This window comes from Stenella coeruleoalba (genome assembly GCF_951394435.1).
Source record: "Stenella coeruleoalba genome assembly, chromosome: 3".
NCBI classification, from domain to species: Eukaryota; Metazoa; Chordata; class Mammalia; order Artiodactyla; family Delphinidae; genus Stenella; species Stenella coeruleoalba.
The window spans coordinates 105,846,199-105,865,764 of record NC_137148.1 but is presented as its reverse complement, the minus strand read 5'-3'; the positions used below and the strand labels follow the sequence as shown (position 1 = coordinate 105,865,764).

The following is a 19,566-nucleotide window of genomic DNA, read 5'->3' as shown; positions in this document are numbered from 1 at the left end:
CTGAATCTGAATGAGATCCTTGCAGGGTAGAGTAATCTTGTTTATAGGTTTTCCCTTTCATCACTTTAAGTATGTCCTGTCACTCCCTTCTGGCTTGCAGAGTTTCTGCTGAACATCAGCTGTTAACCTTATGGGTATTCCCTTGTATGTTATTTGTTGTTTTCCCCTTGCTGCTTTTAATATTTTTTTCTTTGTATTTAATTTTTGATAGCTTGATTAATATGTGTCTTGGCATGTTTCTCCTTGGTTTTATCCTGTATGGGACTCTCAGGACTCCAGGAAGCCCTGGACTTGATTGACTATTTCCTTTCCCATATTAGGGAAGTTTTCAACTATAATCTCTTCAAATATTTTCTCAGTCCCTTTCTTTTTCTCTTCTTCTTCTGGAACCCCTATAATTTGAATGTTGGTGCGTTTAATGTTGTCCCAGAGGTCTGTGAGACTGTCCTCAGTTCTTTTCATTCTTTTTTCTTTATTCTGCTCTCCAGTAGTTATTTCCACTCTTTTATCTTCCAGATCACTTATCCGTTCTTCTGCCTCAGTTATTCTGCTATTGATCCCATCTAGAGTATTTTTAATTTCATTTATTGTGTTGTTCATCGTTGCTTGTTTCATCTTTAGTTCTTCTAGGTCCTTGTTAAATGTTTCTTGTATTTTCTCCATTCTATTTCCAAGATTTTGGATCACCTTTACTATCATTATTCTGAATTCTTTTTCAGGTAGACTGCTTATTTCCTCTTCATTTGTTAGGTCTGGTCGCTTTTTACCTTGCTCCTTCATCTGCTGTGTGTTTCTCTGTCTTGTTTGGGGTCTCCTTTTTGCAGGCTGCAGGTTTGGAGTTCCCGTTGTTTTTGCTGTCTGCCCTTGGTGGCTATGGTTGGTTCAGTGGGTTGTGTAGGATTCCTGGTGGAGGGGACTAGTGCCTGTGTTCTGGTGGATGAGGCTGGATCTTGTCTTTCGTGTGGGTAGGGCCGTGTACGGTGGTGTGTTTTGGGGTGTCTGTGACTTTATTATGATTTTAGGCAGCCTCTCTGCTAATGGGTGGGGTTGTGTTCCTGTCTTACTAGTTGTTTGGCATAGGGTGTCCAGTACTGAAGCTTGCTGGTCGTTGAGTGGAGCTGGGTCTTTGTGTTGAGATGGAGATCTCTGGGAGAGCTTTCGCCGTTTGCTATTATGTGGAGCCGGGAGGTCTCTGCTGGACCAAAGTCCTGAACTCAGCTCTAACCTCAGAGGCACAGGCCTGACACCCGGCCGGGGCACCAAGACCTTGTCATTCACATGGCTTTTGGGAAGTCTGAGGTCTTCTGCCAGCATTCAATAGGTGTTCTGTAGAAGTTGTTCCACATGTATATGTATTTCTGATATATTTGTGGGGAAGAAGGTGATCTCCATGTCTTACTCCTCTGCCATCTTGAAGGTCTCCCCTTCATTTATTCTTTCTTCTCCTAGTCCCACCCTCATTAACTGGAGCTTAGACCATATCTGCCTCTGACCCCATTTTTACCCTAGTACTGTTCTTCTTTATCAACACTGGCACAAAGCATTGCCAAAAATAATAATCCGGTTTTTTTTTTTTTCTTTTTGGCTGTGCTGGGTCTTTGTTGTGGCATGTGGGCTCTTCATTGTGGCACACAGCCTTCTCTAGTTGCGGCATACGGGCTGTCTAGTTGTGGTGCACAGGCTCAGTAGCTGCAGTATGCAGGCTTAGTTGCCCCACAGCATGTAGGATCTTAGTTCCCCAATCAGGAATCGAACCCGCATCTCCTGCATTGGAAGGCAGATTCTTAACCACTGGACCACCAAGGAAGTCCCCCAAAAGTAATATTCTTATTCCCTTTCTCCTGCTTAGTGATTCAGTTGCTCCTCGTTGCTACAGAGCAAGAAAAGATTCTTGAGAATGTCATTCTAACCTTCTAGTTGTATCTTCTACTCCTTATAAATACCCGCAGCTCATGGGAAAGTCTTCATTCCTCATCCATAGTTTTTGGCTTATAGTTTTTCCCATCTTCTCTGCCTGTTTAAATTCTGCCCCATTCTTTAGGGTCTTTTATCAACTACTATGTCCTCCAAGAACTTTTCCTGTTTCTCATAATTAAATTGAAGTAGCATATTGTTAATCTTATATGGTGGAATCAATCATATCATGCCTTGTTTTAAATTTACCTACTTAATAAATTATAAATTCATGATGGTTAGAGATTATGTATGGCTGATACATGTTATATGACAAAGGACTTTAATCAGCAATTACTTAATGAGTTCATGAATGAATGGTAGATGCTGAATTTAAATCTATTTATTTGATTTAAAGAGAGAAAATTGAGAGTTTTATGAAGAATTAATAGCATTTTCATTAACATTTCTTATGAACGTAGATGCAAATATCTTCAAGAAAACATGAGCACACTAAATCCAGCCACATATAAAAATGATTATACATCATTATCAATTAGGATTTATCCCAGGAACGCAAGTTGGTTCAGCATCTGAAAATCAAGTACTGTAATATATCATATAAGTAGAATAAAGGACAAAAGCCATATGATCATCTCAATATATGCAGGAAAAGTATTTGAAAAAAATCTGACACCCTTTCATGATAAAAATGATCAATAAATTAGGAATAGAAGGGTACATTCTCAACCTGATAAAGGACATATATAAAAAACTATAGCTAACATCATACTAACTGGCAAAAGAATCAATGCTTCCCTGAAGATCAGGAATAAAATAGATATTCACTCTCACAACTTCTATTCAACATTGTGGTGGAGGTTCTAGCCAGGGCAGTTAGGAAAGAAAAGGAAATAAAAAGTATCCAGGTTGGAAAGGAAGAAAAACTATTTGCAGATGACACACATTCAGTGGATAAGGGATCAACTAAAATGAGTAAGGTATCCACTAAAGTGGAGAAGATATCCTCTAAAAAGCTATATTTAGGGCTTCCCTGGTGGCGCAGTGGTTGCGAGTCCGCCTGCCAATGCAGGGGACACGGGTTCGTGCCCCGGTCCGGGAAGATCCCACATGCCGCGGAGTGGCTGGGCCCGTGGGCCATGGCCGCTGGGCCTGCGCGTCCGGAGCCTGTGCTCCACAACGGGAGGGGCCGCAGCAGTGAGAGGCCCGCGTACTGCAAAAAAAAAAAAAAAAGCTATATTTAGACCCAGTAAACAGTTCAGCAAGGTTGCTGCTATAGAATATCAACATATAAAAATGAATTGTATTTCCATACATTAGCAGTGAACATTCTGAAAATGAAACTAAGAAAAGTATTCCACATCCAATAGGACCAAAAGAATAAATGCTTATGAACAAATTTAACAAAGGAAGTGAAAGACTTGTACACTTAAAACTATAAAACCTTGTTGAAAGGAGTTAAAGAAGATCTAAATGAAAGATATCCCATGTTTGCAGATTGGAAGACTAAATATTAAGATGACAGTATTCCTCAAATTGACCTATAGATGCAACACAGTCCCCGTCAAAATCCCAACTGGCTTTTTTGCAGAAATTGACAATCTGATCCTAAGGTTCATATGGAAATTTATATGCAAATCATGTATCAGATATGGGACATATATAAAGAACTCTTACAACTCAATTTTAAAAAGACAAATAACTTAATTAAAAACTGGCAAAGTAATTGAATAGATATTTCTCCAAAGAAGACATATAAAAGCAATCAATAAGCACGTTAAAGTGTGCTCAACGTTATTAGTCATTAGGGAAATGCAAACCAAGAGTATAATGTGATACCACTTCACATCCTTAAAATAGAAAAGGTAATAATGAGTGTTGGCAGGATGTGGAGAAATTGGAATCCTCATACATTGCAAGTGAGCACGTTAAATATTACAGCTGCTTTGGAAAACAATTTGGCAGTTCCTTAATAAGTTAAATATAGAGTTATCATATGACTCAGCCATTTTACTTCTAGGTGTGCATACCATGTGAGATGAAATCATATGTCCAGAGAAAAGTAGTACTCAAATGTTCATAGCAGCTTTACTCGTAATAGCCAAAAATTGAAAAGAATTCAAATATCTATCAACTGATGAATGGATAACTAAAATATGGTATATCCATACAATAGAATATTATTCAGCAATTAAAGGAATGAAGTTTTGACATTTGCAGCAACATGGTTGAACTTTGAAAACATCATGCTAAGTGAAAGAAGCCAGTCATGAAAGACCTTATATTTTATGGTTCCTTTATATGAAATGTCCAGAATAGGCAAATATATAGATACAGGTTAGCTGTTATAAGTCATAAATCTATTAGTTATGGATTAGCTATTGCCTAGGGCTTAGAGGGAGGTAGGGAGAGTGACTGCTAATGGGGTGGAATTACTTTGGCAGGAATGAAATTGCTCTAAAATTAAATTGTAGTGACAGTTGTACAACCCTGTAAATACCAAAAATTGTTGAATTTTGTACTTTAGGTGGATGGCTGTATTACCATGCAATTATTATATTTTTATAAAGCTCTTTATAAAGATACAGTGAAATTCTGAGTGCAATTGATATACATTATCCTTTCAATATCTGAAAAGGGTAAAGCAAACATTACTTTTCCATTACAACTTATTTTATCATTTTGAAAATGCCTGTTGTCTCTATAAAAGCTTGAAATAGCAACTTATTATATTTAAAATTTAGCTGTAAGTTTTCCTAGTTTCAAATAGTATATTAATAAAAATTCAGTGTACATAGAAGAGAAATAATATTTACTTTTTTTCTATACCAAAAGAAAAGTTATATGCAATATGCTAAATACATGTGGTTCCTTGGCATGGGATGGAAAGAAAATATTCTATGAGCACTTTTCTTAAACAAAATTTCTTATTTTATTTGTTCTAAGTTCTCTGTAACATAATTGTTACATGGACTGCTTTTATGTATGACATGTAAATATTGGAATTGACAGAATCTCTAGGGCAATGTTCTTAGAATTCAGTGATATCTGAGATCACACTTAGCACTACTTACCAAATTATTCATTATATTCTGCTTAGAGTAAGAGTTACAGTGAATGTTGTAAATGTTGGTTGACAAATATGAGGTTATGTGGTTTGGCAGTCAGAAATCTGTCAGATGGTTTTGCTTAGATCTACTTTCCTTTAAAAAAAAAAAACACCAAAAAAAACCTGTATTCCACTTCTTCAAATTACCAAACACTTTCCAGTCCTTCTCTTTCTTTACCCTCCCATGGCACACTTAAAGCTCCGTCTTTTTTGACAGAGTTCTTCCTTACTATCCTGTCATCATACTCTTGCTTTTACCTTCCCTGATTCTTCCTCCCAGTCTCCTGTACTGGCTTCTCTTCCTTTGACTTTCCCTTGGATGGTGGTGATTCTCAGAGTTCCCTCCTTAAATTCAATTCTTTTCATTTATGTGTCTTCTTTGGAAATCTCATTTATCGCTACAACTTCAAAAGCAATCTGCAGAGTCGATGATAAACCACAAATATACATCTTTACCCCTTACTTTTTTTTACTGAGTTTCAAATTTTTAGCTGAAGAGTTGGAATTTCTGCCTATTTCTCTTCAAAATGTCTTGTTCAAAATGTCCCAAACTCAACCAAACCTCAAAATGTGTTCTTCCCTCTGTATCCCATTTCCTGTTAATAGCACTGCCATTAGCTCCCTTCTCAATCAAGCCAGAAGTCTGAGATATTTATCTAGTGGCAAAGTTCTGTTGAATTCTCCCTCTAGAATCTCTTAAATATGAGTTCTCTCCCTCATCATAAAGCTTACTTCAGGCTCTCATCATTTATCACTGGACTATTTATTGTCTATCTACATTAAACACAAGGATTATCTTTCTGAAATATTGATTTGCTTATGAAATGTTCTTGTTTAATTTAAACCTCTTCATAGACACCTTAAATCATTTCAGAAAAAAAGCCAAAGTTCTTGGGAAAGCTCTCATATGGGTTCAGGATTCAGCATATGGCTGACTGGCTAAGCTTATCTTCATCAGTTTCCCAACCGTACTGGTACACTTTCCATTGTTCAACTATGCTGTATTTTCAGTTGTATTCACCCATACTGTTTTTGGCTTTTATTTTTGTTTTCATTGTTTTTTATTAGTCTAAAGCTAACTGTATTCCACTTGCAGCAGTAATTAGTTCAGGACTCCAGGCCTAAGTCAATGAGCACATTTTCCTGGCTAGAGGAATCATTCAAAAGAGTTAGCATGTGACTCAGTTCAGGATATTAGGAGAAAAGGGAAGATTTGCTGGGTGCTCCTGGGAAAAAGTTCTCCTCCTCTTAGAAGAGAACCGCTGGAAGAGACACCCTCTCTTCTCCACTAGATATCCCAGTCAAAGATCTAGCCTAGGACTGCTATAACCATTTTGCTTCCATCAGGGAAGTCAGCCTTAAGGATGACATCAAAGCACAGAGGAGAGATAGGTGAGTAGATCTCAGAGAAGCCGAGCAAGAGACATTGCCTTAAAACAACCCTAAAATCCTTGCCACTTCTGGACTGCCAGATATGCAAGCTATTAAATTTCTGGTTTATGTCAGTTTGGATCAGCTTTTCTATTACAGACCAAAGCCTCCAAACTAATAAATAAACGTTTTTTAAAAAGTTCAAGGGGAGATGGACAGAAGCATATTAGGTATGCAGAACGTGAATGAAATGAATTCCCATTAAGACTGCCTTTTCCTGTGAATAGACTTGTCCCTATTAGGCTTACTTGTTTGTACCTACATAGGCAATGTATGTTTTGTATTTGTGAAGATACTACTTCCAAATCTGATTGTGACGTATGGTCTTGAAAAACTATTATTACAGAAGAGCTAAATGCACGTATCCTTCTTAACATAAATGTCAACGCTAAATTTAAATTGATGAATAAATATTGGGCACATCGAAAGGCAGGGTTTTTTGATCAGTAAAAAAACAAAGCACCAAATTTTTTAATTATTAAAATTTGAGGGGGAGCCTAGCCCAAAAATAAATGAAAAATATTCCTATTGTTCATATAGAATTCTTAAATACTTTACTGGGAACCTTTTACATATAATTATTTGGAAGCTAACTTTTCAAGGTTCTAACTTAATTCTAAGGAGAATTGTGAAACATGGAGTTTTTGTAAAATAAAATATTTAACACAAAACCCACAAATTTAATATCATTCCATGTGTTCTTCTATGTTCCAGGGTTATTTTTCTCCACCTAAAAAAGAAAAATGTCAAACATCTTTCAGTTTCTACTCTTTTTGTTGTCAGGAGGCTATTTGGAAGTAGAGCACAAAGAAGTTTTTTATTATGAAAGGAAATGGCTGAAAATAAGAGTAAATACTTAAATTAAGGACTAAATGAAGATTCCTAATTTTTAAGAATTTGGATCAATCCTGGGCTCCATAAGTGCCTTGACTGTTGTCATAACTTTGGATATAAGAGGATCAGAAGGAAAGTTTTGGTCCTTCACTTTTGTAGTGCTTGCTGCTTTACTGTGTGCTATTCTCTTTTTCTTTTTGTCTTCCTTATCTAGAAGTGATTATCAGTTTATTTGGTGATTAGAGTATAACTGTTCTAGTTTCCTTTCTCTTCTGAATCCACATTCGGTTTTATTAAGATGCCCTGCACTAAGATAGCAACACAGGATGCAGCAGACCCTAATTTTGCACATATGGTTTCATTTTGTTGGATTAAATCTGATGGTAACTCTTTCACCACATTATATGTTTGCTTCTCATGTAACCAATTCATGTTAGAATTCTGAGCTCTCTAGGGGAATTGGTAGATTATGATTTGTACCACTGTGCCTTCAGTGGCTAACTGTTAAGCCTCTAATGAAGATATTATTTCAGAAAAGTCTGAATCTGGTAACTTTTTTATTAAGAACTTTCCAAGAAGACACAGGCATATAGTTATTTCATGATACAGCTTGTAGGCAAGAATGACTTGTCAGTAAACGGCGGGAAAAAAGGATGAATAGAGCAATAGAGGAATTTAAGAAAGGCATTGTCAACCATTCTTTAATTGTGGGGTTTAAAATTTATTTCCTTGTATTTACAATTAGCATATAATTTTTCCTTTGCTTTTTATTGATACACTTAAACATATATGTGTGTGTGTATATATATATGCATCTAAAACAAAACTAAAAGCTCAGGTTTACTTTTCAGTAATCATCTATGCTTATGGCTTTTATAATTGTTCCCTGTATTCACTGATCTTTGCTAGCTCTGTTCCTTAAAAAGGACAGCTAAGTCCCAGGCATCTGTGGCTGGATTCTCCTCACAATGGCTCATTTCCTTTTAAATGTATTAACAAGTAGCTTCCAGTGTACCTAATTGTAGCTTTGTTGACTTTCCACCTCTCTCTGCTTATTGAACTAAAAGAAAAGTACATTAAAGCTTATGTAAATGGCCAGGTTTTCTGGTTTGGGGACAGTTTAAAAGAAAGCAGACCTTTCATTAATGTGAAAGGGAGTAGACTAGTCCTAACATTGAGTAAACTGAATGGATAAGTGCAGGGAGGCACAATAGGAAAACTGGACACTTCCCAAAGCCACCCAAGTTTGCCCTTTGCCATTTTACTGTATTATTTTAGGTTTGAACTTAATTTCCAGAATGTCAAATATACCGATATTCACATGTAAGTACAAAAACGTATCCTGAAGCCAAATAGAAAAAGAAAAGTGCTTGCCACCCTCCATTGGTTCAAATAATTAATGTGAAAATTAGCTACACATTTTTAAATGTAGTTATTTCATATTTTAAAATATCATCCATGCACGTGTTTTTTTTAAAAGTCTCTAGTAGGATAATTCCCTAATTGATGTAGAATGGAAACTAAAACATTTACATCTTTACTTATTTCCAATTTAAATTGCATTTGGGGGAAAAAAAAGGATATAGAGTTTTGCTTTAGTTGGCCTTGTTTTACTGCCATGGGAGTTTACTTTCATCTCAGTTCCCATAGATATGTGTGAGAAATTCTTTAGGGCCTGAAACAAGAGTATCTTCAGGGTTATATGATCTGACCTAATCAACCATGAGTGCTCTCATACTCTTTTTAAAAAATCCCTTTTAAAAGCTATTTAATGAAGGCCTTTCTCAGTCATCTTCTCCTTCTTCCCCTGATTAGACGTTGATGAGTGCAGCATCATTCCTGGGATATGTGAAACTGGCGAATGTTCCAACACCGTGGGAAGCTATTTTTGCGTTTGTCCACGTGGATATGTAACCTCAACAGATGGCTCTCGGTGCATCGGTAAGCCTTGTAGTTTTGAAGGCACAATACACTGCTTCTTTCTAATGACAGAACAGCCCAAACAGGTACGGAGATGGCAACGATTATAAAATGACTGGGAAAATGCTGGAAGAGTTGTTTAAAATAAACGGTACCACTATTGAGGGACTGATCGACCAGGTGCTCTTTGCAAAAACTTCAGTTTCAGAAGCCATCTGGGTTTGCTTTATGTTGTCAAAGCCATTTCTGAAATGAAGAAAGATTTCCTCAAGACACTGCTCTTGCCAAGTGTTAACAGACACAAAGGCATGAGAAAGATTTTTAAAAATCTACTTTGGGAGACAAAATGTAGTAATTAAGTGTTCTTTCATTGCTATGAATCATGAATGTAGTGTCTTATTTACTTAGCATGTGTTTATTCTAGTGAAAATAGTTATTACAGAAAAGAAATCGATACCTTTAATTTTGTTTTAAGCATATATTAATTAAAGGCGTATATATTTTCATGTTCTCTTTTGTTTAGAAAGATAAAAGAGTCATGTGTAGGTAATCTATTTTTGAACAAGCCTTAGACTTTAAGAGCACTAAAGATTCATATAGTACAGGAATTAGGGAAATTAAAGCAGCACCCAAAGACGAGAGTTGCTTAGTTTGCTGGAGGATGACCGTCTGGGCAATGACCGTCTCCCATCCCCACTGGGAGGGTGTGTGAGCAACTAACTTTCAGGGACTTTGTAAATCCAAAGGATGCCGAAGTGAACTGGGTTGAAGAGAGGAAATAACAGAGGGTTCAGGATGTAAGCTAGAAGTCCTAGGCCACCAGTAAAAAGTCTTGAATTCACTGGATAAAATGTGTTGATATGCCAAACACTATGCTATGGCCGTGCAACAGCAAACATGAGAAATGGAGATCCTGCCTTCAGAATACTATGGTGTCATCGTAAATAGTAATAGAAAAGTAGCAATAGCAGTCAAAGAAGAAGCTATGGTAGTGGTAGTAAAATTGACAGCTGCCATTTATGAAATACATACCACGTGTAAGGCACTGGACATCTGTATTACCTCATTATCACATAGTGGTGGGGCCTTGGGTAAGCTACTGACCTGTCTATACTTCAGTTTCTTCTAGTAAATGTTCAATAAAATATTTCTTATTACTTCTGTTATTATCATTAGGGGAAGGAGGAGGTATAGGAGAATGAAGATGTACTCCTTAAAATAGCCGTGTGTGATAGGCATAATTATTCTGATTTATAGATGAAGGAATTGAGGTTTAGAGAGGTAAAGTGACTTACATGATGTTACAGGGCTGACAAATGGAGCCACGATTTGAATCCAGATCTCTCTGCACCTGTGTTACCTGTGGTTCTACACTGTCTCCTTATCTGCTTTAAGGTGACAGAGACCCTGTGCCTAGATATCAAGGTGTCCAGCATGAGTGGTTTCTCTACCACCACTCTGACAGTCTGCTTTGAAAAGTACAATGTCCATTTGGAGCCTCCCTTTCCCGTTGGAGTATTATGAGATTTGAATGACAATTATTTGTTCTTCACGAATGAATCCGAGTTCTATCTTACACTAGGTAAAATATTATAGAGGCGTTAAGTCTATAAAACTGAGCAAATTAGCTGTTTTTAGGGTCAGTGTTACCAGTTGGCTCACTGCATAGTAAGTCTGATTCATTTAACATAGTTTAACAGAATTGAAAATTAGTAGAACTACCTATACTTGGCTTAATTTTCTTAAACTGTATAGGAAAAGAATGTGCATATACATACACGCATATATGCAGTCATCAGCTTGAAATAGGCATGAACTCAACTCTGTTGGAAAAATGTCAGTTTGGGAGTCATCGTTGAACATCACTGGCTGGATGCCATAGACCCTGACTTAAGGAAACTTATATTCTAGAAATGGCTAAAAGAAATGTGGCTGGAGACATAAGTGAGGTTATCACCATGAAGTTCTGAAAATGCCAAATAAGATGTTTGTATTTTATTTGGTAGACAATGTGGAGTAATTGAAGGCCTTTGGGAATGAATTGTACAACTAGACCAACTAGTAAGAAGGCAGAATTTGCCGTAACAAATGTTAGTGTTTTATATCAGATTTCTAAGTTGTTTCTTTCTCTCTCATTTCTTAAGTTTCTTTCTTTAGTCAACACATGCTCATTTTTTTGCATTGAAAAGGAAGCGTATTTTTCATCATATTCAGATGATCAAGATCCCCAGTGATTTTTTGAGGTTGTTTTCTTCAATGTCAGATATTTGGTTTACCATTAAATCATGGTAAACTCTATCTCTTGCTTTTTTATATAAAGTTATCAGCCTTTACTGGACTTTCAAAGCCCTTTAGAGCCTGACCCAGCCTGTATTCAGGACTCGTCTCTAACCACTTATACCTCACACTCACGTTTCTCTTATTGCAGTACATGAGCACACTGCCCACAGTACTTCCTCTGCCTGAAGCATCTTGATTTCCCCCTTCTATGCTTGTTAAAACCCACCTCATCCTTTAAGTACCCACTTAGGTATCACATTTCTTTATAGCCATCCCTGCTTAACCCACATTTTCTTGTCAGGCAAAATCAATCCGCCCTTCCTGTAATATTTTTTATTTCCTTCATTTCTGGGTTTATCACAGTGTCACAGGTATTTGTGCTTTACTCATTGGCCAGACTCTGAGCTCCGTTAGGTCCTGCCTTATGCAGCTTTTTGTCCCCTGTGCCTTATGTAGTCCCTTCCTTAGAAGTTTGGGCTCAGTAAATCTTTTCTGAATGAATAGGCAAACCAGCAAATGAATGAATGAGATGACATTGAATGTAAGAATTTAATGTTGGTTAATAACTGCTTTGCATCATTTGGCATCCTGCTGGACATGATATGATGGCACTGAGTTACAGTCCCCAATGCTCAGAAGGTGAGAAAGCCTGCTTGAGCTCCAGAGACCTGAGGCACAGTGAGTTCTTTGCTAACCATGAGTTCCCATTCATTTCAGTATCAATATCCTGACACAGGAATAGAGGAAAGCCCCTAAGGAGGGGAGAATGACGTTCCAAAATTGTAAAACCAATGTTAAAATTAAGTAATAAGCAGCTTAAAAATTTTTTGAATAACTATGTTTCATTTGGAATAAGTATGTGTTTTCCACATATGAAAAAAATAAATCTAGCATTTTAATATGTAAGAGATCTTTGGTTTTGATTTTTTAAAATCTGAGTCTGTATTTTCTTAGATGGAATTTATTTATGATTGAATTATATATGTCATAAATATTTCCATGCTGTTTATTTTGTAACCACATGTATGCTAACAATAATGAGTTGGATGAACTGAAAGCTTTTTCTTAAGTAAGAAACTGCATGTTATCTGCACCTTTATTTTAAGAGTGGCACATGGTGAATGCTGCCCTAATCCCTTATTCTAGTTAATCAAAACATCTTGAATCTATACAACATTATAAAGCATCAATAAACTGCCTTTTTCTTTCATGTGTAGGAAGTAGCTTTATATGGCAGGAGAGTTTAGTGGGGCATTTTAATTATAAATGAGGATAGTTTTCCCATTTCATTTTATGCTAAATATAAAAATCAAATTCTTAATTTGATTTTATCTCCTGTTTTCCATCAAGTTTTAAAAAATATACTGGAAACAGCTCTCCTTTTTAACAAAGAGTACTAACATATGTCATTTCGAAAAAGAGTCCACCCATACCTAATATTTTTTTTCTTAGAAGCATTTTTAATAGCACAACTTAATGACCCTTATATCATTTAGTAATTCAATGTCATTATAATATTCATGGCATTATTAATACCTAATTTCCACGTTGCAGTAGAGGCAAGAAGAGTGACTGGCAGTCAGCGAGTCAGTAATGATTGACAAGCAGCCGTGAGCAAATTCTGTATGCAGGTTAATGTGCCAGCTACTGTCGTGCACACAGAACTAGCAGGGACCCTATTTGGGGGACTGGAAAGTGACAGTCAGCAGCAAGTGAAGTTCAGAAAATGAAAGTAAGCATTTAGAAGTCCTTAAGGTAATATGATGTTGCCACAATATCCTAGTGCATTTCCTTGAGCTTTACAAAAGTTTCAGTGCACAGTATTGCCATGGAGTATTCTTGAGAAAACAAAACCTGAAAACATAATGTGAAAAGTAGTAACGTAAGAGACAGTTTGAGGCAGTGGGTCGTTAATTGCTAAATAATTTCTTAGCCAATAAGTGCTGTAAGTCCAAAAGAAAGTCCTGATTATTATAGTTAAAATTCTCAAGGAAGTGAGCACTGATAGAGACTTTGAAAGATGGATGACAGCTAAACAAAGGAATAAGACTGCACTGAGCGAAGAGAAAGGTGTCAGCAGCCGTACAGATGCTGAAAGTGAGGGGGCTTGGAGACGGTGAGGAGAGCTTGTCTGGGAAAGAGAGCTGAGGGAGAAAGTAGTTGGAGACAAAACAGGAAAGATGGGTTAAGATGAAGACTCTATTGTTGAGGCTCGTTAACTGCCATGCTAAGAAGTTGCAGGTTGATCCTGAGGATGGTGGAGCCCATCAAGAATTTTGAGCAGTACAGAGACAAAAGACGAGGGAAGACTGTTTAAGCAAAATGAGGAAGATCTTCTGACAGTGATGGTCAGGGTATGCTGTCCTTGTGCAGCACTCTTTGTGATGATGGGTGTTGATTACATGTGTGTGCGTGCATTTGCAACAAATGCTTGAAGGATAAACCAAAATTCCTAAAAATGTTTAACTAATGGAGGAAGGGAGACAGGGATGAAACAGTATAGTGTTCGAGTTTTAACCCCAAAATCATATAAAAGGCGACTGGTGGAACAGGGGTAGTAATTTTAATTAAGAAAGAATGTCCTAGAAAGAGAAGGTTAGACAATGAGGAAGACAAACTTCACTATTTTAAAGGAAGAAGTAAACCTAGGAGCCACAGTCGTTCTCTTTCTTTCATTGTTCCTAGTTCTAGTTAGTCTTGTATGATAGAAACACAAAAGCAACATGAAAGTGTTTTAGGAATAGCAAGAATCTGCAGAATTAATCAAGTGGAACTCAGGTTGGCGCCAGACTCTCAGCGAGACAAGTGCAGGTCTCCAGTATGAGGGGCTGATGTCTGAGGCAATGGTTTCTATGTACTGAACACCTACTGTCGCTAGTCTTCTGACCTGAGCTAACCTCATCAGGGTTTTCTGGCTGACCCCTTCATTTTTAATAAGCAAAGCTCATTCAACAGGAGATGTATTTTTTTCAAGGTAAGCCCCACCTCCATCTTTTACCAAGTTTTCATCACATTGTATAATTAACTGTTAGTTCACGTAAATCAAGTTTAGACTAAATGTCAAGCCATGAAACAAACTCTGATAAGAGTACCATTATTTTGTTTCAAGATAGATTTATATTTTAATCAGAAGAGACGGATTGCTTCCTCTTCCTCAGTGTGGGTTTAAATAAGACTTGATGTAAATCTTCTTCTGGGAGTGTAGCGAGGGTGATAGGAGATTATTAGAGGACTAGACATGTTTTGTTACTTATGACATATCAATTCTACGGTTAAATATATACCAAGCATTAGAAGGATTTGTCCTAATGGTGTAACAAATATGCTTCTTCTGCCTTTTTCCCTAATAATTCCCTATTTCAAGGGATGATGTGCCTAGACAACTCTTAGTTAGTTCTATAGGATGCCCCCTTTTATTCTTCCATATGGCACACTTCCAACACAGTACTTTCTAAGCACCATGCAATTCAGATATGCAAAGGAAAGAACCTAACTCTCAGCCACTGTCTTCCTTTTGAAATGTATTTTTGGAGAGACCTTAATTGTGAGACATCACACTACATGTGTCTGTATCTCATCCTGATCTGTTTTTGATGCAAAGGATTGGAAGTAGATTGTTTGCCTCCTTGATGTTATTAGAAGAGACTAATTATAGAATTTATGGAAAAAAGTTATGATTTACTTTCGAATCTTCTCTTTCTGCCCCTCCACCTTCTCAACAATGACATGGTTTCCTCCAACACATCTTATAAGACTGAGTAGAGGTTTCCAAACTGTGTAGGACAGAAGTTAATTATGTTTATTGAATTTGAAGACCCCCTCTTTAATATCAAACATGTTTTCAGATCCACACATGATGATAACCCAATATCTTTGAGAAAATACATAATGAAAAAAAAACTACTGGATGTTCAGTAATAATTTTAAATGAATTTGTATTTTATTAGTCACAATGGAATCTCCATCAGTAGGAACCATAATAGTGCCTGTATATTATGAGGCATTTTCATTTGCATTGCAGTGTGCAATGTAAGTATAAATTTGTGGAGCCCTCACAATAACATTGCAGACTCCCAAAATCTGAGACTGGTACAGATTCCTGATGAGCCCCTACTCATTTTTTTTTACATATTACCTTATTTTCAGTATGGTATTGTATTTGACACATGAGTTGTTTAGAAGTGTAAGGAGTTTACCTGGTTTGCAAATCTTCCATGTTGGCTTGAAAAAGTTTTGTGTTTTCTCCAGTTGTTGGATAGATATGAGATCAAACTTGTTAACTGTACTGTTCAAATTTTCTCTTGAGCTGCTAGATTTTATCTACTGTGTCTATCAGTTACTGAAAGAGTTGTATAAATGTACCACCTTGGTAGTAGATTTCTCAGTTTCTCCATGTGGCCCTTTAAGCTTTTGTTTTATGTATTTTGATGCTATGTTATAAGGTGATGAATGTTTAAAAGTATTATATTTTCCTGGTGAATTGAACCATTTTTTGATGTATATTGATTCTCTAAAGTTTTTTTTCTTTTCTTCTTGGTCTGTTTCTAAATATTTTCTCTTGGTTCATTTTATTTCATATTATTTGGCATCACATTTTGTGAGTTGGAGAGGAAGGTTTAAATATATGCCATTTGGATATGTTTCCTCTCAATCTTTTGTTTCCTTTTGCCTTAAATGTGCTTCTTTAAACAGCCTAAATCTAAATTTTGGGGGGCATAGTCTTAAAATCTTTGTCTTTTAAATTGAGATTTAAATTTATTTGTGTTTATTACAGTAACTGATATATTTGTTTTTATTTCTATTATCTTCTTTTTTGCTTCCCATTTATCTTGCTTTTTTGTTACTTTCTCTTTCTTGCTTTCTTTTGGATTTATTCAGGCTTCCTGCCTTCCATTCTTCCACACCCCATTCTTTTTCCTCTATTGTTTAGAAATACGTAGTTTATTTCTGTGGTTTTAGTGCTTATCCTAGCTGTTTGAAGATGCATATGTAACTTAAAGCCTAGAATTAATCTGTATTTTTACCCACATCTAAATAATAAAAGAATATTAGAATGGTTACACTTTGATCTCCCTCTTCCAATTTAAAAATTCTAGTCAATTGTCACTCCCTTGTTTGCAACAAATTAATCATTATTATTATTGTTTGATATTTTAGTACTTGTCCATGTATCTAAAAGTATTTTCCCTGTTTATTCCTTCATACATTTCAAACCTTCCATTGGAATTATTTTCCTTTTTACCTAAAACACCTATTCTAAAATTTCCTTTAGCAAGAACCTTTTGGTAGAAAATTGTCTCTGTGTTTTCCTGAAAATGAACTTAATTTCCCTTTGGTTTCTTGGGGTACAGAATTTTAGGTTGACAGTTATTTTATCACAGAAGACAGAAGATACTATTCCATTGTGTTCTAGCATCCACTGGGGCTATTAAGAAGTCAGTGATTGACTTAAATATCATTCCTTAGCCGATAATCTGTCTTTTCTTCCTAGCTGTTTTTAAGATCTTCACCTTTTCTTTGTTGTTCTGCAGTTTCACAGTGATATGGATAGCTGTGGATTTCTTTTTATTTTTCCTTCTTTGGATTTATTGGACTTCCTAGATCTGAGGTTGTCTTGCAACATCATTAGAAAGTTGTAAACTAGTATCTGTTGACTGTTGCCTTCCCACAACTGTCTGCTTATGACTCTTTCTAGTACTCTTATTAGATGCAAATTACCTTTTCACCCTCACCTGCATACTTCTTAACCTCTTCTCAACAGTTTCCATCTCTTTGACTCTCTGAACAACACTAAAATAATATATTCAGCTATATCTTCCTGCTCAGTAATTCTCTTTTCATCTATGTGCAATACACTGCTTAATATAGTCACTAAGCATTTTATTTCAGTTATGATCATTTCATTTATAGAAGTTTCATTGAAGTCTTTTACATCTTTTCTTTCATTGTTTATGGGCTTGTTTTTACTGTTCCCATTTTTAGATTTTTAATTGCCTTAAACAGATTATTTCATTATTAATTAATATTTAATGAATGATCATTAATTAAAAACAATGATTTTCAGAATTGGTTTGACCATTCCAGTATCTGAAACCTGCTGTTTATTCAGCTAGTTTTTGTTCATTGAGCCTTGTTTCTCTGTGCATTATTTATTTATTTACTTATTTAGTTACTTTGTTGTTAGCTACTCCTTTTTTCCTAGAACTTTATCTATGGGAATTCTTTGAGACCTATGTCAGTATTAAGTCCTCAATTGTACTGATTTTTGCGAGTTACTTGGAATATCCCTACCTGGAGACCTCTTTATGTTATATTCTTCCTTTGAAGTTTTTCAGAACACAAACTTAATGTTTTGACATCAGAGCTGTCTGTGTGAGAAAGAGCTTTTGGTTTCAGATTTTTAGGAAGAATCTTTTTTTCCCTCCACCCAGCACTGAGGTATAAACAGGCAAGTCTCTTAGATGCCTTCCTCTACATTAGCCACATAACAAGGATATAGCTGTTTGGGACTCCTACTTTATGAGGGAGTTTCCTATTACATTTTGCATTAACGAGGTGAATCTGGGCTTTTATATCTTAGGCTCTAACCCCTTGTGAAATTATCAGAGTTGAAAATCAAAATCTCCAGAGTTTTGCAGAAACCCTAAAGCGAAAGCTAGGTGTGAACTTACCTCCTAAGATTCCTGTCTTCACTTCATTTTGAGACTCTGTTTTTTTCGTTCTTTGATGTCAGCAAGATGATGTATATTTTAAAATAATTTCTCATATTTTATCCAGGGTGTTTCAATTGGGAGAGACACTCAGGGTAGCTAATACACCATTCTGCTGGAAACAGAACATATATTGTTTTATTTAATTCTCTCATCAGCCCTGTTCCATAAAGAAGAAGAGATATGTTACAGAATCAACAGTAATAATATTTTGATGTAAACCTAGGTATCCTGACTCAAAGCCATGACTCTTCTTTTTTTTTTTTTTTTCCCCAAGTCTTATGGTACAGCCTCCTCCTTACAGAGCCTTGAAGAGATCAATACAGTCAATCTACCATGTAGCCCTGAATGTGTTTTGTAACAGTGATTACTGTAAAGAGCTTAGGACTTTCTTATCTTAATTTACATCCTATTCTTGAGGAGTGTAGCAATCAAGTAAATCTAGGAATATGATACTTTGGGTTCCTGGAATGAATATCCTAAAAACTATTTTCCTGGATCATTCTTGGGAGTAGAAACCTCTCTGTGAAATTATTCCCAGTGACAGCCTATCCAAGCCCAGCTTGTAACGTTTATGAAATGTCTGCAGTGCCTTTAAGTATGCACGCATACATCACATTTAGTACTTTGCTCTTGGGCATACTGGGTTTCTTTTGGGAAATGGAAGGCATTCTGATTCTTACATGGAGTACCTTCAAACCAATTCTTTAACAATAGCGTAGAAGCAACCTGAGGTATACTTTGGACCATTCAAGGAAATAATATATTTATTTTAAACTCAATATCTAGTGTAAAAAATTTAGGCCTTCCCTATTAATAGCATTATTTGTAATTAATGGTGTCATCTTCATCAGTGACATGCAGCTCCTGTTTGTTGTGGTACATCTTTCTTCTTGTCACAGACAAAACTTCTTGGAAGCATCTGGATAAAAGTTAAACAATATATAGTGAAACTAGACTTACATTTTTTTGACTCTCTGAATAAAATCCGAAAGTCCTTCCCTCATGGTCTGTCAGGCTGTGCATGCTCTTGCCTTCTGTATGCCTCTGAGCTCAGGGTCTTCCACCCCCCTTATGCCTGCTCTTCTCCAGTCACATGGGTTCCTCATTTTTCACATATGTCAAGACATCTCCTTCTTTCTCTTTGAACTGCCCTTCTTTCAGGTAACCGTGTGGCTCATGCTCTCATCTTATTAAAGTCTCTTCTCAGATGTCTCAAAGGAGCTGTTCTGCTCAACCTTTCTAAAATAGCACCTGCGTCAGGTGGATATTACTGGGTAACAAATAACCACAAAACTCTCAGTAGTGAACAGCAGTACATGTCTGCAGGTTAGCTGGGTGACTAATTGACCAGTCTAGGCTGAGACT

The 19,566-nt window shown here is 36.3% G+C and overlaps 1 protein-coding gene across 2 annotated transcripts in view; it reads left to right on the top strand.

The window, feature by feature from the left end:
• FBN2 (fibrillin 2) overlaps nt 1-19,566 on the top strand; it is a 233,974-nt gene that overhangs the window by 105,109 nt on the left and 109,299 nt on the right. For both annotated transcript variants that reach the window (XM_079916031.1, XM_079916032.1), the window contains exon 8: nt 9,104-9,229. In XM_079916031.1, coding sequence (XP_079772157.1) covers nt 9,104-9,229 — 126 coding nt within the window. The remainder of the gene's footprint in view (nt 1-9,103; nt 9,230-19,566) is intronic.